At 40.7% G+C, this 27789-nt stretch overlaps 1 protein-coding gene across 1 annotated transcript in view; it reads left to right on the top strand.

The window, feature by feature from the left end:
* SWAP70 (switching B cell complex subunit SWAP70) overlaps nt 1-27556 on the top strand; it is a 35145-nt gene extending 7589 nt beyond the window's left edge. Inside the window, exons 2-12 of the mRNA XM_005529028.3 lie at nt 771-911; nt 5540-5713; nt 13472-13699; nt 16207-16353; nt 16609-16717; nt 17918-18099; nt 21495-21602; nt 22816-22982; nt 23619-23817; nt 25137-25233; nt 25549-27556. Of these exons, the coding sequence (XP_005529085.1) occupies nt 771-911; nt 5540-5713; nt 13472-13699; nt 16207-16353; nt 16609-16717; nt 17918-18099; nt 21495-21602; nt 22816-22982; nt 23619-23817; nt 25137-25233; nt 25549-25658 (1662 nt within the window). The 3' untranslated portion in view covers nt 25659-27556. The remainder of the gene's footprint in view (nt 1-770; nt 912-5539; nt 5714-13471; nt 13700-16206; nt 16354-16608; nt 16718-17917; nt 18100-21494; nt 21603-22815; nt 22983-23618; nt 23818-25136; nt 25234-25548) is intronic.
* Nucleotides 27557-27789: the final 233 nt, after the last annotated feature.

Below are 27789 nucleotides of genomic sequence, written 5' to 3'. Positions count from 1 at the left end.
TGAAGAAGTTGAGATGTGCTGGCTACCAGTTAGTTTTCAGTACTTCCTTAAAATTAGTCAAGTGTGTAGTCTCTTCTTGAAGGTCATTTCTCAAGAACAGACATGAGTGTTAGTGGGTGTCAAGTTCATGACATACTTCATGCAAATAGCTTTTTAAAATAAAAATTTGAGAAGCACACCTAAACCCTTCCTCTTTCTGTAACATTACTTTCCTTTGCTAACTGAAGCATGGGGTCAATGTTGAGAAGCAGCCCAAAAGCAAGCAGATGAGAGAAATCCATAGTTAATGTTTTAATCTGAATAGTCATTTCTTTGTAAATGAAAGCTACATATTGAGTTGTTTTCTTTGTTGCTCATTTTCACTAGATATAAATATTTATAATTTCAAAGGCAAGGTGTTTGTGGTTGTTTTGATAGCTATCTGACTTCACTCTGCAAATATTATTCTGGTGTTCCTGCATGCCTCTCCTGGTTTTCAGCTGCATGGGGATATATGTACAAAGGGGAGCTTGTGTAGCTGCATTTCCAGCTCTCTAGGGCTGGACCTCTTTCTGTGCTCACACATAGCACAGAGAGGTCCAGCCCTCTGGACCATCAAATCAGGATTTTTAAGTTATGTTTTGCTTTCTGACAAAACTTTGTGGGGCAGAGCTTGTGGTGACATCAAAGTGTCACTTTGCACGTGGTTTTGGAGTCACAGGTCTGCTCTGGAGAGAACACACCATGGTTAAAGCTGTCAGCAGTGTCACTTGTTTCTCTTCTGTCCTTAGGTCCTTTCTCACAACTTGTGCACAGTGTTAAATGTTCCCCATGATCCAGTGGCCTTGGAAGAGCACTTTAGGGATGATGATGAAGGACCAGTTTCCAATCAGGGTTACATGCCTTACCTAAACAGATTCATCTTGGAAAAGGTAAGTTTTGAATTCTTGTGTTCTGTGCTTTCTTGTATTAGCTCTTGTTGTCAGAATGTCTTTGTGGTGACTGGTGCATGCAGGAGGCTGCTGCTGGTGTGAAGCCACTGGTTGGGAGTGTGTCTGTGGGGTCCTCACAGGGCAGCTACTTTGGAGAGCCTATGCCTGAAAATGGAAGGGTGCACTGTTCTCTACCTCTTCTCTCCTTGATTTCTATTTCCTGTTACATCTGGCCCTTCCCTAAACTGTGTTCATGCAGAACCATACTTATATTTATAAAGCACCTCAGCGTGAATTTATCTGAAAGTGTCTGGGAGCTATAGGTTGTCCCACTTTATACTGCAGCTATAACAAAATATTGTCACAGACTCCTTTGCAAACAGAAAGGTAAAAATGTCTCCACTCTTTGTCACGAATAAGTAATATTTAATAAGTAGATCCCTTCAGAGAATTACAGTGGGTGATATTAGGGCATGTTTTGAAGTTTTGTCTTGCAAGTTCTTTCCTTTTGTGTCTGAGCATTCTTCAGTATTCTGTTGTGCCTTGTTTGAGGAGAAACTCTGGAAAGCCAGCAGGGCTTCCCCTCCCCTCTCCTCTCCTCCTCTCCATCATGTTCTAAAATAGGTGGTCACTGGGTTGGAAGGTTAAGAAACCCCAAACAATGATCTTTCTGATTTTTTTCTGTCTTCAGTTCACGTACTGGGCTGGACAGCAAAAGCAGCTCACGTGATAGTGGAAACATCAGCTTCAACACCACTGATTTCTCATACATTTGAGGGCCAGTCCCAGAAACCCTTAAACTTTGATGTTGTGGCTGCAGAGATACAGAACTGTTTGCCCTCCTTTGTTATGTGAAAAACTGAACTGACATACTGGAGAGAAGTCCAATGCAACAACTGCACATGATGCAAACTCCTCAACCCCATTTGCTGATTTTTGCTCCTTCATTTAATGTTGGTGGAAAATGTGATATATATAATGCAGTCTAGGAGCTTATATCTAGCAAAGACTTATCAGCTTCTCTGCCTCTCTAGTTTGTGTTTCTGTCATACTCAAAGAGTATGGGAGAAGTCCCAAGAGTGTCCTGTTTGATGTATGGGAGTTGTTGGCCTTTAATACACGTAAAGGTACCTCATTAATGGCTTACTTGTTTGATGCTGAAGAATCCTGCTTTGTCCCTAAGAAGTTGTGATCTCCTTTCTGCTTCATCTTGGCTGTCTGAGATCCTGTGGAGACCAAGCAGTCTTTTTTCCCAAATCCTGTGATAAAAGAAAAGGCCTTAATTTATTTTTTACCAAAGGATTACAGTGGGAGAGGCTGAACCAAGCAAGCTATTAAGTAAAGAAAACCCAAAAGAGATATGTATGGCTTTTTCAAATATAAAAATGCTTTATTGTTAAAGGGTGTTTCTAGGGAGAATAGTTACGGAAATGAAGAGCAAAATTGCATTTAAGTAACACTTCTATCTGAAAATGACAGACCTGGCTATGTAAGTAGGTATGAAAGGGAAGAGCATGACTGTGTATACTTTCTTTTTATTCATACACTGATCTGACTTCTAGTGATTGCCTGATATATCCGTATCATCAGTTAATCTTAGAAGATTAAAGTGTTAAGGAACAGGATTAAATTACCTGTAACTTCATGTTATTTGATCTTGACTAAATGCTTGTAAACAAGAAAATTAGTGAAGTTGTTTGGATAGAAGACTGTCTTTTTGGACAGGAAAAATCTTGACTGTGACTTCTCTTCTTTTAGAGATGAGTTTACATCAGTGCCAAAAGGCAACATGCAGTGGGATGAAGTCACTGATTCATTGCGTGTCTCCTTTGTTTAAAACAAACAAGCAAAAAAAAGCAAACAAGAAACTCCTTCTTTATTTATTTTTCTAAGGCATAATCTGTTATTTTGGATGGGGTGATTGTAGAAAAATTGCTGTTAGTATATTCTAGTAAGCAAAGCTACTAAAGAGGGAGTGATGCTTTATACCCCAGATACATAGGAAGTTCTCTCAATTTCCAGTCATGTATCTTATGGAGAATTAATTGATTCGAGCCAGAGCCACTGGCTCAGGAAAAGTTTTTTTTGATTTAAGATATTTTGATATTTAAGATATTAATAAAATATTTAAAGAACGATTTATTACATTTCTTTTAAAATATTTATATAACTGTGACTTAGAATTTACTGAGGGGACTTTGTAACCTTTGGAAATAACAGTGTACTCTTAAATGCAGTTGAAACTTTTTATATTTTTTTGGTGCTAACTTACCCTGCAATAAAGCCTTCTTGTATAGAACCAAGGAATCATCAAGAAAGGGACAATTGTCAAGACAGGCAAGTAGTTAAATGATTAAAACATTTGCTGCAAATAGTTTCCTTTATCTACATAGGTAATTTCAATAAATATTTGAGTAATTAGTATTGCCTGGTTGATGATTTCCAGTGTTATGCATCTTGTTACTCAGCAGATAGATGTATCTAGAATTTGCTTGCATCTGAAACAAAACCTGTATGGTTCTGTAAATGTCTCTTTCAGGAGGGAGCTGTGATTTGCCAATATAGTGTCTCCATGATTTGTTTTACTTGGTTCCTTAACCACATTTTAGCATGTTCTGTTATTTACAATGTATATCTTTAAATACCAATTGGAAATGTTTCCCTTTCAGTGATGGCAGTGGTGGTATTTTACAGCAGGCCTTATTTAGAGCGGGGAAGAGTCCTGGTGTGGGGAGACAAAGGACATTGTTCAAACCTCAGGTTATCTCATCTTCCAGGCAACTTCATGAATGCAAGCTATACTACCAATGCTTGTTATATTTTCAGGACTGTTATTTTGGAGAGCCCAGGGCTTCTGTGCTGATGTAATTATTGTCCTGAATAATTCCTAAACAACATAAACATGTTCTGGATGACACATAGGCCCTACAAAGTCCATTTCAGGATCAAGTCTGGATCCTGAAAAAAGGGCTTGCATGTCTAAAGTGGGACTGCTGGCACCACCGGATCTATTGCCCCGTGGTAAAGTAGTTCTGAAACCTCCTGCTCAAGGCACTGCAGTCCTGCTTTGCTGTGTTAGCAAAACCCATGCACCACCAGGACATTTCCAAGGTGGAGCTGCTCACTGTCAGGGTGGGAAAAGCACTTCTAGAAAACAAAGTCACGGTTCATCGGGCAGGGTGGAGAGGACACAGAAAAAGCACAGGCAAGAGTAGCCAAGGAATGGAGTGCTGGCAAATAGAACGAAGAAGGAGGAATCCTGACTCCTAGCCCTTCATCCAGAGGGTGTTTGTTCATTTAGTCCGTGTTTCATTTAAGATCCATGTTTCTTGTGCAAACAAGACAGATGCTGAACTTGTGGCTGTGGCAGCTCTGGCTCCTACAGCTGCCACCCAGTTCAAAAGACAGCTGTAGCCTCTTGCATCTCCACTCACATTGGTGTCCCTCTGCAAGCATGCAAAGTCTGTGGTTTTTGTTCATAGTCTCACTTTTATGCCTGGAGACTGTTCTTGTCATCAGGTTGGTTTCTTGTTTATTTCTGTCTTCATTTTTTTATCTTTTTTTTCCTCTTCTTCCCCTCCACCCACATCAGTTCATCAACTTCTCATGTCTGTCATTGACTGAGCCAGTGTGGTGTGGTCACTGTATTTGACCACTTACCAGACTGGGTAGGAAATTGTACAGTTTGCATCGGTGTTCTTGAAGCATCTGAGATCTGTGGTTTGGCTTATCATAAAAAAAAATCACTGGCCATTGCTGGTCTCGCTACCACAAGAGGTGCAAGAACCTGTTTCTTAGGCGTGTTTTCCAAAATCTCAAAGGGGCTTGCAGTGCATGACATGCCTTTATCAGTTACACATCAGTAGAGAAATAGCATTGTTAAGTTATGGGGAGATAATGAATAGGTTTAATGTATAACTTTAATGAGGGTTTTAAAAAAACCCAGTAAATTAGAACTCTTGCCTATATAAATAATTCACAGATCTGTAGGTGTAGTTGCTAGGTATGATAAAGGATAATGAAAACAAGAGGACTTTTTGTATCAATGAGGCGAAGGTTTGCAAGCCTGAGAAAAAGCAAAGATTTTAAGTGGATTAGCATTTGAGGAAAAAAAAATATTCTGTTTATGAATACTCTGCAAGAGTTAGTTTGAGTAATGTGAAGTAAAAAACATATTAAAGGTCCTTCCCAATTGTTGTTCCAGTATCGCTTTTAGCATATCCACATTTAGATTTGGCTATGCTGGTTTCCAAATTTGCTATATAAAATCACAGTAAGTCAGTGCAAGAGGAGGGCAGCTGGAACTAACACAGCTCTGGAGATGGTTTGGAAGCTGATGTGCTTCCAAAGTGCACTGTAGCCTCCTTTCCATGGAGTCAGGCTGTTATTAACTCAACCAGAAATTGGAGGTTGGATGTCAGTTTTGCTAGGAGAAATTCCTTATTTAATTCCATGCAGGAAGTCAGACTAGGTTGCTACAGTGCTCTTTTGGGCCTTGATGTTTTGTGGAAACTACAATTTTCTTGCTGCTTTTTGTATGATGAAACCTGATAAACTTCGTCTATCTGCTGTTCTGTGCATTCATACATATAAATTTCTTTGTTGTTCTTCAATTTTTTTCTCTTTAGGTTCAAGGAAACTTTGATAAAGTTGAATTCAACAGGATGTGCTGGACTCTCTGTGCTAAAAAGAACCTCTCTAAAAGTCCTTTGCTGATTAGCGATGAAGACGCATTTAAAGTGTGGGTTATTTTTAACTTCTTGTCAGAGGACAAATACCCTTTAATCATTGTACCTGAGGAGGTAAGAAGCAAAAACTTAAGCTCTTTAACACCAGTTTGCTTAATGTCCTGGTTGAACTGTGTTAAGTGTGGTACTCTCTAGAGATTTAAGAGGAAATATTATTTAATTTAACATTTTTGTTCCCCTCCTTTAGTATTGTAAGGCTTCAGATGCATTTCTCTGTCTTCCAGAGTGCATATATGAGGATTTCCATAGGATACTTGAGATATTGATAGCTCTGTGTGTCTGTCATTTAAACAGCTTGGACTAAACAGGACATGGCTGGGTGTGATCTTTAATCACTGCGCTTGCTTATAGCTGGTTACAATTTTGCAGGGGCAATACATCCATGTGATTCTGAGAAAAAAATGCCCCCTTCTGTGTTATTGTCACTTGCAAGATTAGTCTTTAGTCTCATGTCACCCTGCTGATGGAAGGGACAATACATTTTCTGATGGTGTCTGTTTCTGATCAAAACCAGCCAATCCCTGAACACTCTTGCTTGAAATGTCTGAAGGAATAATACCAGAGAGATCTCTTTATACTTTTAGTTCATGAACAAGTATTGGCAGCACTCAAATAGGTATTTCAACCCTAAAGCAAGGTTCTGGTATCTCCACTATTTTCCCCTTGGGATGGGTGGGGAAAGAAGCAGAAGGATCAGAACTGTTGGCATAAATAATCCCTTGCAAATCTGCGTACACATACACCAGTGGTTTGCAGTTCAGCACTGGAGGACTGAATAGTAAATATCAGCAAATAGTTTAACAGCCAGGGATCAAAACAGTCTGATTAACATGACACTGAGAACATAACTGTGGGACTTCAAGGTGTTGTGCCAAACCTTCAAGTACAGATAACTCTCCTATCAGAATAAACTGTTCCATTTTGCTTTCTCACTCACTTTTTAGCAGGAGACTTTCACTCTGTGCATTTCTGGTTTTGCCAGACTGGCGCATGCCAGGGCCCTACGTGGCATGCTATATTCCCATGAGAAATGAGACAGTCTTCTTGCTTGCTTTCCCATTTGTTTCTTTTGGTTCTGGCAAACAGGGATCATGGTTATAAAAGCTGGGACAGCTCCTTTCTTAGTAGTGCCAAATTTGGCTTGGGTAGGTCAGAGCCACTAAGAGATGCCAAAACTGGGACTCAAATCCCCGTCTCTGGTTTGTCAGTGTGTTCCCCACTGTACAGCCTGGCTTATCTGTGGGCAGACATTTCACATCTCCTAAACTGCTGACATGGTTAAAAGCTTCAGCCCTGCCAGCTCTGGGGTGTTGCTTCCCACTCCTTCTCTGCCAAGGAAGCCCCAGATTGCCTTCTGTGGCTGCTGCCAGGTAATGGCAACATGTCTGTGTGTTGGCAGATGTGCTGCAGAGTCAACACTGAGCTGAGGTTTTCCAGATTTCCAGATTTTGTATGTGCTGTTGTTTGCTTTCCTTCCCATCCTTAATGTTCAGGTTAATCTGTATTGCTCTTCTTTATTTAAAAATTCTGATTGTGGATCTGTGTCTGCATCTCCTTGATTGCAGCAAGGTTGAAATGGTGCAATTTGTTTAAAGAAAGCTTACAGAGCCTGACTGACAAAGAAAGGCTGCTCTGTTCTTATCATATACAATGCCTGTATTCACTCCACCTCCACTCAGACCACACAGGTAATGTAATCAGCCACTGCAGGAATGCTGTCTCTTGAACATACTCCCTTCTGGTTTGAACTGGTCCTGCATCAGGTTCTCTTTACTTCTGGAAAAATTTGCATTTACTCATCTACTCTTTACACAAAATTCCCAAAGTGAAAATGCAAAGTCTCACTTTCAGTCAGTTTTGCTTTTCCTCAGATGTTTTGTATCTGCCTTTTTTATAAAATGGCTTGCAGGTCATGCATACAGTGGGGCTTTTTTTACAAAATGAAGTAAGGAAGGGAGATGGAAGCACTGCTGTTTGTGATGTCGATATTTTGCTTAGAGCAGTGTAAACCTCTCAAGTGTGACTACAGCGTCCCACCCAGGGAGAAGGTTCTCCTGCCCTGCCCGACTGCTGCTCTTATCTTGGCTGAGAATATTGCAACACACAATCGACTGCAGTTTCTGGCTTAGAGATCCAGCTGTTTGTGTGGGATCCAGCTGTTTCCCCTCCTCCCTCCCTTCCACATTGTTGGCTTTTGTTTTGGTCTTTTTTTTGTTTCTTTTCCACATTATAAGTAACTGAGAAACTTGCCACATACTTTCAGGTTGGAAGGGTGATGCCTTGAAGATTTTTTCATCCTATCTTGAAAATTACAAGAGTTGTTTGGTCTACTGTTTAATACAGTGAATGTATTAAGACAACTTCATGTAGCTGTAAGGATGTCTTTTCTTCCTCCTTGGAGCAACTGCTCTTTGAAACATGCTTGGGAGTCTGAATTTCCTTTTTTTTTTTTTTTTTTTTTCTTTTTGTAATTTTTAAAATGAGCTAAGTGGTTTCTGCAGTCATTTCATAGATTTCACATCTCATATCTGGAAGAGCCTCCTGCTTGAGTACAGTTTCACCTTATTTGCACTGTGCTGACTAAATACTGAAGCTGCTGTCATTCCTTCTTGCCCGTGTCATGTACTTCTGCACTAGTGCTGCTGTGCTGGGCCTTTCCTTTTAGACAGCTGAATCTGGTAGGGCTGTTACCCCCAGCTACAAAGTGTAAATCTTGATTCCCTGCCCAAGTGTTGAATGGGCAGCAAATAGGGAATGGCTGCAGCTCATCCAGAGAAGGGAAAAGAGGCTACATAAGGATTCAGAGATGCAGGCTGAGAAGAGCTTTAGAAAGAGCAAAGTGAGGAAAGGAGTTACCAGGAGAGAATCTGAAAGGGCTGGAGAGGTGACACAAGGGCCAGATGTTGCTTGTTTTTAGCAGAGGCCAGGCTGAGTGCCAGAGGCAGTAACTGGCCTGTGCTCCTCACCTGCCCTGGAAGCAGGGGATGTCAGCCCTGCCCTTGAGGGAGATAAGGTTTGTAAAATCCAGTGTGGGGAAGGGATTGGGTTGGGGTGTGCAGTTTTAGAATGTGACTTCAAGCTTGAGAGGATCCCTCTGTGATGGGGAGAAGTGAGGTGACACAGAGCTGGTGGCTACGGGGAGCACTGGGCACAGCTGGTAATGGCCCTGCACTCCAGTGGTCCTTCTGCTGCCTACTGGTGGGCAGCTGAGAGCACTTGAAGAGCTGGGAAGGATCAGAGATCCATGAATGTCTGTTTTGCAAAGGTGCTCATGTGCCAAGGCAGAAAGCAGGGACCGGGTGGGAGCTCCTTCCCTTCCCCACAGCCAGATTTTCCATTAGATCATCTGAGATGCAGACATCCAAGTGAATGTTTCCTTTAACTCCTGCAGGCATTACCTCTTCCATGAGAAGGATAAAATGAAGGAAAAAAGGTGGAGAGAATTGAAGCCATAAGAGGAGAAATATTTCTATTTTGTCATGAGCTTTCCTTACAAGTCACCTCTTAGTTGTTACAGACTCATTTGTGTGTCTTGGTATTTTTTAACCAGACATTTTCTGTTTTATAAAAAGGTTTTCAAGCACTTCCCCTTTCTTATTTCTGGACATGTGACTGCAGCCTTGGGTATTCTTTATCGCCCGAGAGCTGTGGTGTGTGGTTAGTTGTGTTTCTGGGCCATTCTTCGTGGTGAAGCTCAGAGATACGCACACTGCAGGCTGCATTCTCAGTGTTGTAATCCCGTGTTCACAGTTTGTTTCGAATAAGTCAAACATACTTGTTGTTTTTGGCTTCATGAGAAAAGATTTGTACAGTGATTTTTCACTTGTCCTCTAGTCTTCAAATTTATTAACAGATGGCATTTCTAATCCTCCTAAGAGGACTAAGCCTTGTGTGGCTTTTTGTGTATGTCAAAATGAGGTGATGTTTTCTTAGCCTGAGGAGGTGAGAATCTGATCCAGTGCTGATTCTTCTGGAGTGTGTTTTTTATGACCATGTTTCCTTCCTTGTTCTGCATTCTAGTACCAGAAACTGAAACAGTGAATGAAATACTGGGAATTGACCCTTGGCCCTTCAGAAATCATCTCAAAACTGATACAAAGAGAATGAAAACAGTTTGTGTGGGCTTTTAATTGACCCATGATTTCTAAAAGTTGATGATAGTGGTTAGGAAGATTTTTAGTTACTTGCATCAGTCACTTGCACTTGCATCTGACTTGGTTAGGAAGACTTGCATCAGTTCTTCACATTTCACTGCCTTCTTCCTTGATTGCTGCTTGAAATACAGTTTTCAGCTCACACAGCAGATTGTTTCTTGAGTTGACTTTTATTAGACTTCACTTAACACTGATTTAATTTTGAAAGAAAAGAAAGTAGTGGCTTACACTAGATAATGAACACAGTTTTGGAAAGGAAGAAACAAATATTTGACTTAAATGTAAGTGATGTTCTGATGGTGTGAAGAAAAGAGGTTGATGATGGCTGTGAGAGGGGATATGACAGCTTTCATGGCTGTGGCCCAGTAACATGTACTCCCACAGAATTTTGTACAATGAGAGTTGACTTTTGACATCTGCTCTGTTGGTATCACAAACCTTGTTTGAATAGTGTGAACCAGAATAGCCTTGTCTGCTGTGCTCTGCTGGGCATGAAGGCCTCCTTGGCATTGTTTTTCTCATTCTAAGACACCCACTCAAATATCAGAAAAATGTGTGAAAAATCAATGATGCTTCATTCCCCATGGAAACAGGAATACCTGGAAAAGGAAAACAAATAGACACTGAAATATGGGGAGAAGAAAGTGACTTCTGAAAGAAACTCCCAAACAGACTCATGTTAGAGCTCTGTTCTTTGTTATTTTTGATTTCTCTTGGCAAAATTCTGGCTGAAGAGTTGGTTGATTTGAGATGGAAGCTGGTTTTGGTACTGTGGAGCCACTGGGTCCTTGCTGGTGTGTGTAGTGTTAACAACTCCCTGGTATTTTTGCACCTGTACTTTGCATACTTTTGACCTGAAAGCAAGGTCCCATCAGAATAGCAGCAAATGTCACTTCACTTTTGCTTTCCAACATTGCCTTTTAACCACAAGAGTAGGTTGTATTTGAGACAGGAGACTTCATTTGTCAGGCATTTGCTGGGTTGACATGTCTCTGTGGAGGAGGGGAAATGTCATTTGCTCTCAGAGGTTCCTCATTTGGACACCTAATGGGTGGTCACTATTTGCTTTCACACTGGTGCAACTCATTTATTTGTATTTACCTCATACTTCCATGTTTATACTGCGCAAAAGGCACTCTTGCTGTTTAACAGATGTATCAGATAAACTTTTTCTGGGAACTTTGGTTAGCCATGTAACTGACTGAATTCACTATAAACCTTTAATCTTTATTTTTTTTTAATTTTAGGAATTGAATTGCAACATGCACAGATAATTTTTCAGTTAAGAAGAGTTACTGTAGTATAAAATAATGAGCATTTTATGTATGTTAGTGGGATTATAGGATATTTGTGGTCATGTAAGTGACTTGTAGATTTGGGTTAACAGAATTAAATGTTTAAATCTATGAACCAAAATAAGATAAAATGTGTGCAAATAATACTAAAGGAAACAATGTGTTGACTAATTTTTGGTGTATTATATGATAACATGTATTAACCAAGAGTTTTGCATAGCTTAATTTCCAGACCATTAGTTTGATTCACATTTTATTTATATGGCTTAAGCAAAAATGGGAAAAAAATAATTCAGGTATGCTCCCTGTGTGTGTTCCATTGTCTGCTAGTGAGACCTGGTACTTTTAGATAATAAACCAAAGGAATTTGAGAGCTGCCATGCCTCAAACAGTGTAAGAGATTGTGAAATTCTGGAACAATGCATTTTAAAGTTAGAGTTACTATTTTTTACATTGTTTTTTTGTAATTGTTTTTACTGTGTAGCATTTTGGCAGTTATATTATCTACCTAAATAAGTCTGAGTTATTTTAACTTTCCTTCCAGCTGAAGTCCAGGATTGTAGTTCAGAACTGATGCTGCTCAAAGGGAATGAGCAGAGCAGTAGAATGTGTTTTGAACATGGGTAAAAAAATATCAAGGTTTTAGGAGGTTTGCTTTGAAACAGCTTTTCAGTGCTTCTGTTCTTGCATTCTGTGAAACCTTTTTTTGGGTTGTTTTTTTTTTTTTTTCTATGAAACTTGTCTGGAGTAGGAAGTAAGCTGCTTCCTGCCCTTAACTGAATACTAAGGATTTATGGTAGTCGATGCTTGAAAGCTTTGAATTATTTTTTTAACTTAAGAATTTTGGAGAGTGAAAATCAGCAAAGCTCATTTTAAAGACTGTGTATTTGAATGCCACTTCTGCAGAGGCCTCTGTCATATCTTTGCTAGTAGGAACTGCATGAGGAGCTAAAAAAATACTGAAGTGCCTTACTTGGTGAAGCTGAAGTGAAAAGCAGTGCTCTCTACAATTTCTGGAGGCATATTCTGTGCCTGGCTGTGCTGTCTTCTCCTAAGAGAGACTTGAGGAGGATGTGATAGACACAGCCTGGAGGTGTGTGCCCTTCCCATTCCTTCAGTGGAGCAGGAACTTTTCGTCCTGGCCCTGCAGCAACTTTGCAGCTTCTCCATTTTTCTGTAGCATTACCCACGTGCTCCTGGAGTAGGGGCTGTGACACCAAGAGAGTCACTGAGCTGAAACGGTGGGAAAAGCACTTCCATCTTCAGGGTCAATTTGGGGGTTTACTGTTCCACTGTACACTTGTGTTTCCTGACCATAGACATGAGGGAAAGGAAGGGATTTGGCTGTGCCTGCTGCAGGAGAGAGAAGCAGCAGCCACAATATTAGCATGTGTGCTGCATCAAAACCTTGAGCCATGGGAGTCTCTCTCTGTGTGGGGGGACAAAACCACTTTTTTATCTCTTTGTACTCCCAAATCTCTTGTGTAGAGACTTGTGTGTGCTCAGAATCCTATTAGACCAGCTAAAAGGTGACTTTGAGCTGTGGCAGGAAGGCCCTCACCAATTATTTTATTTTGAGAGTCATTGAAAGCATTTTACATGTTCTCAAAGCTGTAGATGGGTTTAGTTTAAAATACAGTAAATGAACAGTGATGAGTTTAAAACCAACATAAAAAACAGACTAAAGAACCCCCAGCCCTTTTTGCTTCTTTTTCATTCTTGTGTTTGTTTTGACTAGTGTTACTGGTGTTATTATCCTGCACATGGTAGTGCTTACAGAGTGATGAAAGATTAAAGGACAAGGAGAATTTATTTGGGAAACAAAAGCAGATATGAAAGATTTGTTCTTTTATTTCTTTTGATACAACTGTCAGGATTGTGTCCAGAGATGGATTGCTTGAGAGCTAGAGAAGAGGGGTCAGGTGTAGATCATACCTTGGTCGTTTTTCATTTCACTTCTAGTTCAAATGGCCTTTTCTTATTTTTTTGTAATTTGTTTGCTTTTTGCTTTCAAGTATATTTTCTGAAACTTTTTGCTTTCTCACGCTTCAGTCATCACGGTTTGGAAGCCCTTGCAGGGAAGGTCCCATGTGTTCTGTAGGAATCTGAAATACTAAATGAGGCTGTCAGGTTCAATTCTTTGTGAGGAGAGTAGCTGAGGGACGGGCTTGGCAAGCAAGAGTTCAGCTGAGACAGGAGCTTAAAACCTTTGTTAATTAAACCACCTACATTTAGGGGCCTACATGTGAGCGTAGGAAACTCGCTGTGATAGGAGTCTCTGGAGAAGCTTCATTTACAGCTCTGAAACACTTGATTTCCATGCTTGCTGCAAATGATGGATTTCTGTTTGTGTTCCTGCACAGATTGAATATTTACTTAAAAAAATCACCGAAGCAATGGGAGCAGGGTGGCAGCAAGAGCAGTTTGACCATTACAAGATTGCTCTCAACACCAGTCGAGAGGGTCTTTCTGCCTGGGAGCTGATTGACCTCATTGGGAGTGGGCAGTTCAGTAAAGGAATGGACAGGCAGACAGTGTCCATGGCAATCAATGAAGTCTTCAATGAGCTGATACTAGATGTACTCAAGCAGGTAAGAACCACAGAGAACTAATGTTTTAAAGTAGAATGTTTTATTGCTTTAATTAGAAAATGCTCAGTTTGTGCTCAAGTTTCTTTACCCTATTGAATGATGAACAGGAGGAAATTAAGTAAATTATCTATAAGGGTTCTTTAATTTTATAAAAGAAATTGTGCTGCTATTCAGATTGTTGTAATTGTAGCAGTATTATGAATGCGTTGCTTCTTGGGAGAGCTTGCTTTTGGAAAGTGAAAGAAGTGGGCTCTGAATTGAAATATGGCCTTTTTTATGCCAGCACCAGCTGCTTGTTAGTTCACAGAATAGCTGCATCATGCTTTCTGTTCTGGTGACAGCTCTTCAGTCTTTGGAAATGCTTTTCTGTAGTTTGAGTTATGCTGTAGGAAATGCAGCTGTGCTGGGGACCACCTCTGTATTCAAACAAGGGGGTCTGGACCAGGGTATTGCTCCTGCTGAAGGGTTGGCTTCTCAAGTGCCCCACTTCAACAGGGCAGAAAGGTGTGGAAGAGCTCCAGAGGGCTCCCCCTTCTTGTTCTGCTTAGCAGGCCATGTGACTGACAACTTATTTACCTGCCCTCAGACTCCAGAAGTCATGCTGGCCTTTGTATTCTTAGCAAACATCTTTTTTCAGATTTCCAGGGACTGGATTATCCATTTAGGAATGCCTTTAAAAACTGCATTTCTTTCCTGGGAATTGGAAGTACCACAGGCACCTGAGGGGTCACAGCAGAGTTTACCTAGAGAGCTCTTTCAAATTGACTTTTACCTGACAGGAGAATTTTTTTCATCTTTGATTTCTTGGCGAGGAGAGAAACAAAGGTTTTCTTGGCAGGCTTTCCTAAGCTGTTCTGAAGAAACCATCAGAAAGTCTTGGCACAGGAAATTCTTTCAGAATACCCACAGAACAATGCAAAAGTCTTATTTTTGTTAACTGCTGGTTGCCTGTTGTAGGTGAGGGCTGGGGACACATACACATAAAGTCAGTTGAGGTCAAAATGAAGTCATTCTGCTGTTTGATACCAGGAAAATAAATTAACCAGTGTCAGTTCAGTCCTACTTGAAACTTGTAAGGAAATCGTATTTCTTTTCGGTTGTGATACAGCATTGTGTGTCTTCCCCCACACTTTTTTTGTTTTGTTTTGTGTCTCCTTTCTTTCCTCTCTTGGTGCCTGGGCTTCTTTCTCAAGGATGTCTGAGTGCCTTTGAATGGTTCCTTGACAGTTAAAAATAGTTTGTGTCAAGATTTGGCCCTGTGCCTCCTGGGCAGTTTGGACAGGTACTGGCCCGGTGGAGAGTTCTCTGTGTGATTTCAGTGTCCTGATACCTTGTTGATTCAGAGAATCGTCCTGTTTATTGCAGTAATCATATAATTGCTTCAAGGTATTAATTAATGACACATGGTCTCATAGCCAAGTGTTGTGCTACCCTTTTTATTGAAAGCATCCTGGATCTCTTAAGGCTTATGGAAGGTAGAAGCAAGAGTTACATTTGTGATATTTTGTGTTCTGAAAGATGTGTCCTCTGTGTGATAGTTGGTGTGAAACAGCTCCTGCTTTTCAGGAGCTCTCAATGGGTTCTTAGAAAGTGAGAAGCAGCTGATACTGAAATAATAGGTAAACGTTTTGCAGAAATTTGAGGGGAAGGTATTAGTCTGACTTGGCTTTGAAAGCAAATTTGGTAAGTCAGGAAGGGAAAAAAAAAAAACCTGGCTATGAATTAGACTGTGCAAAGCATGAAAGATTGAAGCTGCAGGAGTCCTTTACATGGCCTTGCAACGACCCAGAGCTCAGACCCGAGTATGGAGGCGGCAAACAAAGCTGTTTCTCTGTGCATTCCTGGTTTAGAGCAAGGGAGTGGGATGGCACCTGGGAATAGGCACGGCCTTGGCTCTGGACATGTTTAAGGGGCTAGAAAAGCTGAGCATAGATAAGCTGTGTGTGTAGTGGCTGGCTTGGGTTTTAGTTTGGTTTGTTTTTTAAACAAAAAAGCTTCTTCAACTGTTCTGAATGTTTTCTTTCCCCTCAGACCTGTAGAGAAAGGTGTCTTTGGCTTAAATATGCCACAGCATATTTCTTTATATCTTTTTTTTTTTTTTTAATGCAAGCACATTTGCTTGTATCAAAATGTGATAGATGAAAGCCATTACAGAAAAATGTTCCTTGGTCTCCTTTCCAACTTCTTCATCCTCTTAATGTGGAATAATTTGAGTATACTTTCTGTATGGCTTGTTCTTAGCTTATATTGATGTTGGTGCTTCAGTTTCACCTGTGATTTGACTTTTTTCTGAAGTTAAATGTCAGACAAAAGTGTATGTAAGTATTTGGGGAATATGATTATAGAAATGAAAGGTACAGCTGAAATTCTGGCTAACTTTGAAAATATTTGGGGCTATGAGGTAACTTTCCTGTGTACTCTATTGGGTCTTTACACCTTTACATAACTAAAAGACCAGATGGTTCAGCAGAGGCCAGGCATTTCAGCTGATCTGTTGCTTTTAACAGGGCTACATGCTGAAAAAAGGCCACAAACGGAAAAACTGGATGGAACGATGGTTTGTGCTAAAACCCAATATTATTTCCTATTATGTAAGTGAAGATTTAAAGGACAAGAAGGGAGACATCATACTGGATGGCAACTGTTGTGTAGAGGTAAAACCACTCCAAAAACTATGTATGTCTCTAAAGATCAGAATTAATTCTTTTTTGTATGTGGGATTGACTCCTGGTATCTTTTAATAGAGCTTTTTTTACCTCATATGACACCAGTTCATAAACACCCTTTTAATAAAGGCTTTTAGTGCTGGTATTTGTATCTCTGTGACACATAACTGCATAGATGCTGCTTGACTGTATAACCCAGATTTTAGTGTTTGCAAAGCTAATCTTTATTGTTACCCATTCTAGGCCTTGCCTGATAAAGATGGAAAGAAATGCCTTTTTCTCATAAAATGTCATGATAAAACCTTTGAGATCAGTGCCTCTGATAAGAAGAAGAAGCAGGAATGGATTCAAGGTGAGGTTTCAAAAATGCTAGTTATGTGAAAGTTAAGGTTAGTGGAATTCTTACAGCAGTACTTTACTCAAATTTTAAATTCTTGGTTTTGTGATTTTTTGATATCTCTGTTTTTGGCACGTGGATCTTTAAAGGGTCTGAGGCTAAGGAAGAACTAAGGATCCACATCAGGGAAATCAGTTTTTGTCATGTAGGTGCCTCAATTCAGGCAGCCACAACCAAAATGAAATGGTTATTATTGTTGTTTTTTATATTGAGTGTACTCCTAGGGATGGAGAAGGGAAGCAACATTGTAAATCATTGCTTTTGGGGAGAAAGGAAAAGCTTGTTCGTTTTGGCACTGTAAAATACTGGCTTTGGCTTTACAGTTTTGCTTGAAGTAGTATGGTTTGGTGAGCTGAGGATAAAGCTGGGAATTAGGGCTTGCTTTTCTATTCCCATGGTAGAGGTATTCCTCCTGTGAGACCTTCCCAGATATGTGGTGGGTACATCCATCTGCAGAGTGAGGGAGAAGCCCTTGCAAAGCTGTTGTTGCAAATGCCATTGAAGAATATGCAGCAGTTAAACATTTGGAGCTGCAGGCTTTAGTTTACACTTCCCTTTTTACCTGCAGCATGTGTTTCATTGCAGCAAAGTCAGAATGATTCAAAAGGAGATATTTTTTCATGGTTGTGGTATGGGAATAAAATACCAAAATCATCTGCTACTCCTCAGCTTTGCTGTTTTAAATATTTTCTCTCTGCATGTAAGTGAATGAGAGCTACTGTCTTACTGGGAGGAACTTTTCCCTTGGAGTACCTGTAGGAATACAGGGTTTAAGGTTGGCCTCAGGGAAGATAGGTAACATCTTATTCCTTGCTGAGTCACTGAGTCCAGGTAGTAAGAAATCTTGAAGTGTTGGGGTGTTTTCTTGCAGCTGGGAGTGTCAGTGACTGATATGTCCACAGCTGTTACAGATCAATATTGGAATTGACCTAATGCAGTGGAATTGCCAGACCTTATCCTTGTGGCACACAGCCAGTACTGAGATCTAAATGTCTTTCACTCCTGGTTTGTGTTGAAGTCAGCCTGAAGAGAATTAGGACGACTGACAATGACAGTGCTTTCTGATTTAAAAATACATTCAAAAACCCCCAACCCAAAGTCTGCTCAGAGAGCTCAGCATTCCCCTTCATGGTGTTCTCTTCCTCTCCCCTCCAGCCATCCAGACCACGGTGAACCTGCTGCGGGCGGGGAGCCCTCCTCCCCACAAGGAAGCACGCCAGAAACGGAAGGAGCTGCGCCAGAAGCTGCTGGCTGAGCAGGAGGAGCTGGAGCGGCAGATGAAGGAGCTGCAGGCGGCCAACGAGAACAAGCAGAAGGAACTGGAGACCGTGCGGAAGGTGGGATTGGGAGCCTCAAGCTTCCAGCCTCAAGCTCAGTCCCTGGGGTTGAACTGGGCATCTCTGTCCTGTTCAAGCACATTGAGCAGACTCCTCCAGAGGAGCTGCACTTGTTTCTGGGCCCTGTACTGAGCAGGGGATTGTCAGGCTGGTGGAGAAGAGCCTGCCAGCTCTGTGGATGGTGTCTGGGCACAGGAGAGACAAATATTTTCAGTTGCTTTTGGGTTTTTTGTTTTCCTTTTCTGTTAGACACATCTGTCAAACCTGGGGCTTTCCATGAAGATTTTCTTCTATAGTTTACCCGAGTTTTGTTATTTTATTTGTATGTTTATGGGAACTATTCTCTTCCCACAGATGTAATTGCTATAATTTCTATCTTTAAAAACAAAAGATGTGGCTTTTCTTGCTGTGAGAGCTTTTAGTGTGGAGTGTGCCTTGAAAACAGCCTAGAACCCAATATTAAAATTCAAACCCTTCCCACTTGCTGCCTTACACTTTGGCTGCTGTGTTCCTGCTGCTAGAGCAATCCAGATCTTCCTTTCTTTGCTTTACATATCTCCACTACCTCCCTAAATTAATGTAAGTTTTTTTGCATTCCCATTTAGGACAAGTCTGCATTGTTGTTAGAGTTTTTTGTAAACAAAACCAAACAATTTTAGCCTTTAGAAGAAACTTCACTAATCTTTGCAGCTATATTTATATATTTATGTATTTATATATATATAATATATATTGTGAGGGCATTAAAGGTTTTGAGTCTAGAAAGCAAATAAAATAATAAAAAACCTCACATTTTTAAAGGTCTTGTCATTGTCACAATTTGTGGCAAGGAGAAATTTGTCTTTTTAAAAATTAATCTTGCACTGCCAGTCCTGATGTAGGTATTATTTGGTTTGCCTTAAATGGAGTCTGACAGTGGAAAACCATTTTTAAATTTAATTTTGGCACCTATAGTCACCTATGTGTTTAAGATTCAGAATGCAAAATAGACAATAAAGGGTAGTCTGTGTTACCTTCTGCTGGTAAGTAATGTACCCATTAACAGAAATCGTAAGGTTGGATTTCTGCATTGTTTCCTTCATGGAAAAATATTTAGGGGGAAAGACAACATGAGAGCAACCCCAGAGGAGCAGTAGGATGTTGACATGCTCCAGGGAGTTCCATAAAAATCACAATGGGTAAACTAAAGAGAGTTATGGCCAGAAACATCTCTTGAATTGGGCTGGATTGAAATGATTTCTCAAGGAAAGTATCTTAGGCTCTGTCATGAACCACTGCACTTTGCCTAGGTGAAACTAGGGGGAGGTACATTGTTGGAGGAACTGAAAGTGTTAAGTGTTAGAAAAACGTTCTTCAAGGAAAAAGGCTTTGTAAGGAACTTCAGGAAACTGGATTGTCCTGGGAAGCTGAGAGGTTGATTTGCTCCTCATGGCAGTGAGCCACCATTTATGCAGCATCTGCCAAAGTGCACTCTGGGACTGGTTTGTATTCTGATAGCTCCTGCTGTAGAGCATTTCAAAAGAATAAATGCTTTTATCTAAAATGCATTTTTTTCATATTTTTAATGGAATTTTGACATGTGCACATTGAACAGACAGGAAGGTAAGTTTTTCCTTGTGTGGGAGCATGCAGAAGATGTATGCACCCTTTCTGTTTCAATGTGGGGTCTCGCATGGGCTTTGGAGACTGTGCTAACTCCTGCTGGAATGGTGTATTCCTGTTGACTTCCCCCTCCAACACTTGTGACTTTTCCCTGAAGTACACAGTCCCCAAAAACCTCACCTGGTAGGAGCAGCTTTGGTGGATCAAGCAGGAAGTTGCTGATACTGAGTGGACAAAGATCATTTTCTTGTTGAGCTCTCTGGTAATGGCCTGGCACCCACCCTTGCCTGTGACTCTGCACATTTGCCCTCTCAGCTCAGTATTGGCAATGTTTGTTTAATTTCAAAGTGGGGAAGGAAATTTAGAGGAGATTTCACTTAATTAGGCATCTTGGCTTTGATTACAATTACATGCTTTTGAATGTCCTGGCAGAGGAAGAATGCTGCTTCTAAAACACTGGCATCATTTAAGCCTTGCATAGGAGAGCAGCTCTGTGCTATGTTCTGCAGCATAAACCCAGAAAGCTGAGCCTGCTCCACTTCTTCCCATCTATTTCAGACCACAGTGATACTACAAGCACATAAAAGGGTGAAAGTTTTAGCTTGGCAGTTTTAATCACTGGGGCATCTCATTATCTCATCTAGACTGGTGAAGGAGGATGGTTTAAATGTGGTACCTCCAGGAGCATGACAGAATCACAGAAAGGTTTGGTTTGGAAGGGACCTTAAAGATCATCCAGTCCCAATCCCCCTGCTGTGGGCAGAGACACCTTCCACTACACCAGGTTGCTCAAAAGCCCATCCAGCCTAACCTTGAACACTTTCAGGGATGAGGCATCCACAGCTTCTCTGAACAACCTGTCCCAGTATCACCTCCTCTGGGATTGCTCCAACAGGACCATGTCATCTTAATCTTGTGCCCTGGTCTTACTAAAGGTCTGTGGAAACAATTTCCACAGCCTAGCATATTAAAAAAGAAGTATCAGGTAAATTTTCTAGGAAAATTTTGTGAAAGAATGGGCTTTTTTCAGTACTGGTAAAGTTTAGGGTGGTGCTTGAAGATTTCTAACCTTGCAGGGATTGAAATCCTTATAAAAGGAAAAATTGTGACTACTGTCTTTATTTGTGAAATCAAGATGCAACAAAAGTAAAATAAGATGCAAGAATGTGGAAAAGTATCAGCAGCTGTTTCCCAGGCCTTAGCTAATGTTCCTCCTAATTTCAAGTGATGATTATGGTCCAGGATTTTATTTACCTTACTTGGCACTTTAGGGGATGTTAGAGGAATGATTCACAATAGCACAATCACTTATTCTAGTCAAAGTTTGTGGCACTTCTGCTTTCCCATGGCAACGCTTCTCATTTCTGTTTCTGTATGAGCTCTGTGCATGCTGGCATGTTTTCCCTATTGGAAGTCCTATGCAGTCCTGCTTGAAATGTGGTTTTTCATAATAATTTTCTATCCAATTGAGGTAGAGGAGGAAATACAGTGATTTCTATCACTTGAGCAAAGCAGGACTCAGGAAACTTGGAGATAGTCAGGTAATTGTCTTTTCATTGGTAAATTTAAAATTTTCTTGCAAACAATCAAGATAGAAAATTATGTTTGAAGGCTGTGAATAGTCTCAGACATTAAAAAACGCAGACTGGTGCCTTGATGCTTTTGAAGGCTTCTTCCATTTTTTTTAAACAAAAATTGTTAAATTAGGTTCCATTCCCTCAAAATTATTTAGTTTTGACAAGTTGTTTTTTTTCCTTCTGTTCTTCCCTCTACCCCCTACCCTTCTCTTCCAGCAACTGGAAGCAGCAGCTGCTCGTGCTGCTGAGGAGGAGAAGAAAAGACTTCAGACTCAAGTTGAATTACAAGATCGCTTCAGTTTGGAGCTGGAGAGAGAAAAAATGGTGAGTAGCGCACGAGGGGTTTTGCTGTTATTACACATAGGGAGCCATGAGTTCAGCAAGGGCTTCCTTCACAGGAAGCCACTGAAAGGATTCCACAGATTTTGCAGGAGGCTGGAGAACGGAATCTGTGTTGCATTTATTTGAGATGTAGGAATAAAATATTTTTACTGGTGAACTCAAGTGCTGGAATAGCTCGGCTACAATTTGTACAGCATTCAAAGATTAAATATTATTGGCAAATTGGGAAAAAATAGACTGTTTGAAGGATAAATGCAGACTGAAGTTCTCCTTGCAGTTTTCAGAGATGGAGAACCTGGGGTCAGTACTTGCTGTATGAATAAGCAAAATTGATCAGGCATGATCAAAATGCATTTCATGTGTTCCTAGGACTGTTGCTTTTTAATGTTGTGGGTTCTTTTACAATTATACACACACACAAATATAAAAAGTGAAGAAATTTTGTTGCTCTAAAATACTGTTACTATTCAGCTACACTGAGGGTTCCCCAAAGAACTGATTTTCTGTCTTCAAGGGCTTTGTCAGGTTGTTCTGTTAGCTGGGGAAAAGAAGTAGAAAAAGAGATGTGATGAGACATCTCAGAACATTAATGCACACAGTGCTGCTTTATGGGCTGAGCATGAATTCCTGAATGCAATTCCTTTCTGGGTCACTGGGATTTGGGTCAGCTGAGGGGAGCAGGCTGCAGACCAATGGGGCAGGACATGCCAACCTCCTTCGCTGTTTTCCAGCCCTTTACCCATCCTGTGCCATCATCCAAAGACATAAGTGTGTGAGATACACTGCTGCCAAGGGGGGAGTGAAAACAGCACCATGAAAGCAGCCTGACCTTCATGTCTGATCTCTCTACAACCCTTCTCTTTCTTCAGTTGTGACTGACTGAAGTTGACTTCTTCAGTTGTGTATCTGTAAACTAAGCAACAAGATCAAACTGTCTGAAATTAGGTTTGAACCCCTGTAGAAATCCTGTGCTTCCAGGAAGTATGTCAATATAAGTAGCCTGTGTTATTATTTATTTTTTTAAATTCTCTTAGTTCTACATTTGCAGATCTAGCCTCAATTTTATCAGTTCTGCTCTGCAGTCAGCAAGAAAATGTTTGTCTCTGAAAATGCCTGAGGGAAACCTGGAAATTCCTTTAAAAAACGGAAATCTGAGTGGAATGGTAGCTCATGTGTCCCAAATTTATGCTGCTAGGTGAGACAAAAAATGGAAGAGCAGGTTGCTCAGAAATCATCTGAACTGGAACAGTATTTACAAAGAGTACGTGAACTGGAAGAAATGTATAAACAGCTACAGGAAGCACTGGAGGATGAGAAACAGGCACGCCAGGATGAAGAGACTGTGAGGAAACTTCAGGCCAGGTATGGCTTTGACCAGGCAGAAAAGTGTTTCAGTTCCCCCTGCCAGCAGTGAGTACCTGTGCCCTGCTACTAATGGCTGTTTGTCTCTTGGAATGGGGAGCTACCTTCCAGTCCAAACACAGGACAGATTTCACTTTTCCTTAAGATATGAAGGCTGAAGCTGCTGTTCTGAGATCACTCTGTACAGGCTTTTCAGCTGTTTATCTTATAAAGCAGTAACTGTAAAAATTACTTTCTGCTGTATTTTATTACAGGTTTAAACTATATTGATAAAAGGTTAAATTTCCTCTTACAGGGACTTCGTGGAGTGTGGTTTTTTTCTTCATATACTCAGTCCTCCTAAGACAATGAAGATAACTTATGCATGCCTGTTTCTTCAGGGGCTCTGTGTTGTGTATTTGCATTATTGACTACATTTTCTGAATAGCCCTTTGTAGCAGTCAGACTGCTTGCACTGCTGGCATGACACTGAAGGCAAGACAACAAACAATAACTTTTTTCCCTGCTTCACAAGTTGGTTTTTTTAAACAGTATTCTCTTCCCCTTAAAAAAAAAGGACAGAAAAAATTAATTTGTCTTCCCTGCATGGATACAACTTATGTTAAAGCACAATTAACATCGTAATCCCCATTACAGATTGCTGGAAGAGGAGACAGCAAAGAGAGCTGAACTGGAAAAATGGCATTTGCAGCAGCAACAGACCATTCAGATGACAGAAGCAGAGAAGCAAGAGCTGGAAAACCAGAGAATGATGAAGGAACAGGCTCTTCAAGTGGCCATGCAGCAACTGAAACAACTTGAATTGGAAAGGAAAGAGGCCCTTGAGCAGTATGAGGTGAGCTGCTCTGGTCATAAACCTCTCATCCTTACCCATAGATGGAAGTTCTTCAATATTATGCTTCTTTAAGGGTTAGTATGGCACAAAAGTTACAATAAGAGGTAGGATAGTTGGGTTGTTTTTGGTTTTTTTTCTAGTTTTTACTCAGTTTCTAGACCAGTAGATACATTGGAAGAAGAGGATCTGTTTCAGACACATCTCTGAACTTCTTTTATTTATTTTTGTTGTGATTTGCATGCAGGCCAGCTCAGTCACATCCTGAAATACTCTGTGTACATTTGTCTTCTCCTGCAGACTCACTTCATGTGCAGCCCCACTGCTGCCATAACTGGGTCCATTTTGCTTCTGAATTAGTAATTCTTGCTGTGTTTTGATGATGTCACAGCACAGTATTGTCTTCAACAGATAAAAAGTCAATGTGTTACTGTAGGCACCTACTCTTCAAAAATGTATTTAAGCAGTTAAAGATAGGTAGGAATTAGCTCAGATTCTCAATGTGCATCAAAGCCTCATGTCCCAGATGCCAGGCCTGCTCTCTGCCCTGCTAAGTGTTTTTGGGGAAGATCAGTGACTATTCATGGAAGAAATAAGAGCCAGAATCCAAGTCCAGAGGCTGAAGTACTGTATGCTTTCCAGGGCTAGAGAGGCGTTGATCCTGCATTTCTTTAGGTCAGGAAAGAGAGCCTGGCTGGATTTGTGTTTAACAGGGGAGGGTGTTTATGGGGTGAGCTCAGAAGGACAAGCCAGGGAGCTGTCTTGCTTGGCACAGAACACAAATGTTGCACTCACTGCAAGCAAGGGCCCAGCTGGGGTAGTTGTGGCCACTTTACAACTTCCCAGGGTGGTGTTAAATCTCACATCATCACTAGATTGCTTGTGGCTAGTACTTGACTCTTTTTTAGGTGACATCTCAGGCTTTTTGTATGGGAAGCATCATTTACTACTCCAAAGCTGAATACAATAGACTTATAAAACCACAAAAAAAATCCACAAAACAATTATTTTAGAAATAATTAAATGTTCTAGCCTTCCTTTTGGAATTGCCCAAAAGACCAGTCTAGGCTGAGGAATGAAGACTAGCTTCATTACACAGCCACAGAACCTTGTAAAACCTTGTTATTTTGGGATTCTGGTTTGACAGCTTTTTTTGTGGGGGGTGGTGGAGGGTGGTGATGAAATGGCTTAGGATGGTTCCACACTAAACAGAGGGCTGGGGGAATTAGCATGGTTCTGGGTTTTGGTTTAAGAGGTGTTGTATCTTTTTATATAAACAGAATAAAGCTGTTTTTGTTTTCAAGCGGCCTCTCTTATTTCAGGAGGTTAAGAAGAAGTTGGAAACAGCAGCTAATAACACCAAGAGCTGGAAAGATAAAGTAGCTCATCATGAGGGATTGATTCGACTGATAGAGCCAGGTGAGTTATCAACAGAGGAGTTACAAAAATATGTATCCATTCTGACTCATGTACTTGCACCACCTGGTGACTTACTGAAGTCTGCCTTTCCTGTAGTTTACTGGTTTCACAGCAGCCAATAAACATCACCCTTTGTGACAACTGCTGATGGGAACTTTATTTACCTCTACTGGCCCTACTATAAGGATTTTATTATCATTATTGTTGGTTTCTTTATGTTTAAAACAAAGCAAGGATCAGCCTGAGCACTGCACTGTGGGTGTGTGACGTCCCTGTCAGAACTGCCTGTCTCAAATATTGCTCTCTCTCTTCCAGGCTCCAAGAATCCTCACTTAATCACAAACTGGGGCCCAGCTGCCTTCACTGAAGCTGAACTGGAAGAAAGACAAAGGAGCTGGAAAGGGAAGAAAGCCACTTCCGAGTGACGGTGGCAGCTGACATGTGTCCAGGACAGGAGCCCACCTCCCCTCGTTCTGCTTTGCACAGAGCAGCCTCTCGCTTACAAAGTTTAGTTTGCTCAGCAGGTTGGGCCTTTCTGCTCATGCAATGCTGTTCACCATGCTGGAGGGTCTGCTCAGAGCTCAGCCATTGCAGTGGGTGGTGTCTGACAGGATGTGTTGTTTTCCCTCACTTTTCCAAGACTTTGCAACTGAAAATTTGTATTGAAGTGTAGCTTGTGACAGACAGAGTTGTTCCTATACTAGCCTGTAACAATCTGACAGCAGCTAACCAGTCAGGCAGCACCACTTTCATTCCAGAAAGTGAGGGAAGCAGTTGTTCTGCTGGTTCAGTTTAGTGTAATTTCAACCCAGGATAAGTCAGTTCTGGAGAATGGAGCATTACCTTTCCTTCCAGCTTTTACTTTTGCTCTGTCCATGTGTTGCTCTCTGCACAGTGCTTAGTGCGCAGACACATTCCCTTGGCAAGGCGGGGCTGGCATCACTGGGTGCTTGGATCTGGTGTCCTGTTTCCCTCTCTTTGCAGGAATCCAAACAAAAGAGCTGGAGATAGGCATGTAGAGAACGCTGCTGTAAGACATTTGGAAAAAGTAGTCGTGCAAAACTGTTTTTGTACTGTCTCATACTTGAGAAGTGCTAAATAAAGCCTTGAGAGTTCTCTTCATAGTTTAAAAGATGAAGTTTTGGCTCACAGATTTCTGAAGCAGATGAATGGAAGGTGGTAGCGCACACAGGGCAAATATGGTCTATGTCAAGGCTGTGTTTGTGCAAGAAATCTGAATCATCCCACCAATTTTAGATGTAGGACTTTTCTCTTACTTTTAATTGGAGGCCAGATTAAAAAAATGTAAGAAGAAAATTTTTAAATAAAAATGATAAATATGTAGTGATACTGCTTTAGGAAAAAAAAAGGAAAAAGTAATTATTGTCAATAAAATAACTTCAGTCTTTCTAGTTCCAAGACTTCCCAAAGAGCCTGCTGTTTGTGCCTTACCATTCTCTCCTGGGACAAAGCCAGTTATTTCTGTTTCTGTAGGGAAAAGGAGCAAACCTGTGACTTTGCTTTGCAGATCTCCCACACCAGCATTGCTCAGTAAAACCCGATTCCTGCCAACTTGTAGAGACATTTTGAGATGCCCTCCTCGAGGAGCACGTGCCCACTGGTGTGGCTTGTGAGCAGCTTGGACTGTACCCTGGACATCCATCCCTCACCTGCTTGTTAGTTCAGCTACATGTTAAATTATTCGTAGTAAATAAGAAGTGAATTTTTCAGGAGGATAAGCAGTGCCTTGGTGTGCAGCACTTTGAGTCTTGGAGGAGCAGAAGCTGTACAGAAGTGGTGTCCAGATTTGGAAGTCATAAATAGCATTTTATTTGCCTATTAACTAAGACTCACTCAAATACTGAATCTTCTGAGACATTTATTCTCTGGTTATATTTTTATACTAATTGAAATCTTTAGTGTTTCAGTAAATGGAGTGCTGACTAGATTGGCAGGAAAATCCAGGATCTTCCTATTTATACTCACTGTACAGGAAAACAGTAGTTTCTTAAACTTGATAACAAGGCATTTTTTAAATTGATCACGTTTACAGAGGCAATGTGAATAAAAATCCAACCACTTGTAATAGAATTACTAATGTACACAAGGTTAAACTTTGCTAAAGGAGCTGGAACAGTATTTATAACTACCAAACATTTTATGTGGAGAGCAGAAGGGGTATTGGGGCTAAACTTGTTTAATTTTTCTAACAGTCTTTATTTTGGAAAACGGTTTTTTAAGAACACCAAATGATGCATGTTTTCATATTTTTTACTGTTCTTTAGAAATGGCTGTTTAATAAAGTAATATAAAGTCATTTACATTTTGGATTAATGGATGTCTTATTGCCTGGATTTCTTTTGGCCTGTTGGAGTTCAAAATACAGCGACTGTTGTGTGGGAGAAGTTGAATGGTCGATCGATGGGATGTTAAAGCCATAATAAAGGCAGTGGTCACATGGTAACACAGACTTTGTTTTAACAGCACTCCTGCTCTTAAATGTTCTTATTCAGTGCTCCTTGCTGCAGCCTGGGGCAAGGGCAGGGCAGGCTCAGC

Source organism: Pseudopodoces humilis, chromosome 7, assembly GCF_049639895.1.
Source record: "Pseudopodoces humilis isolate 2021_Gansu_Grassland_sample_001 chromosome 7, ASM4963989v1, whole genome shotgun sequence".
NCBI lineage: Eukaryota > Metazoa > Chordata > Aves > Passeriformes > Paridae > Pseudopodoces > Pseudopodoces humilis.
This window is presented reverse-complemented; position numbering and strand designations above follow the sequence as displayed.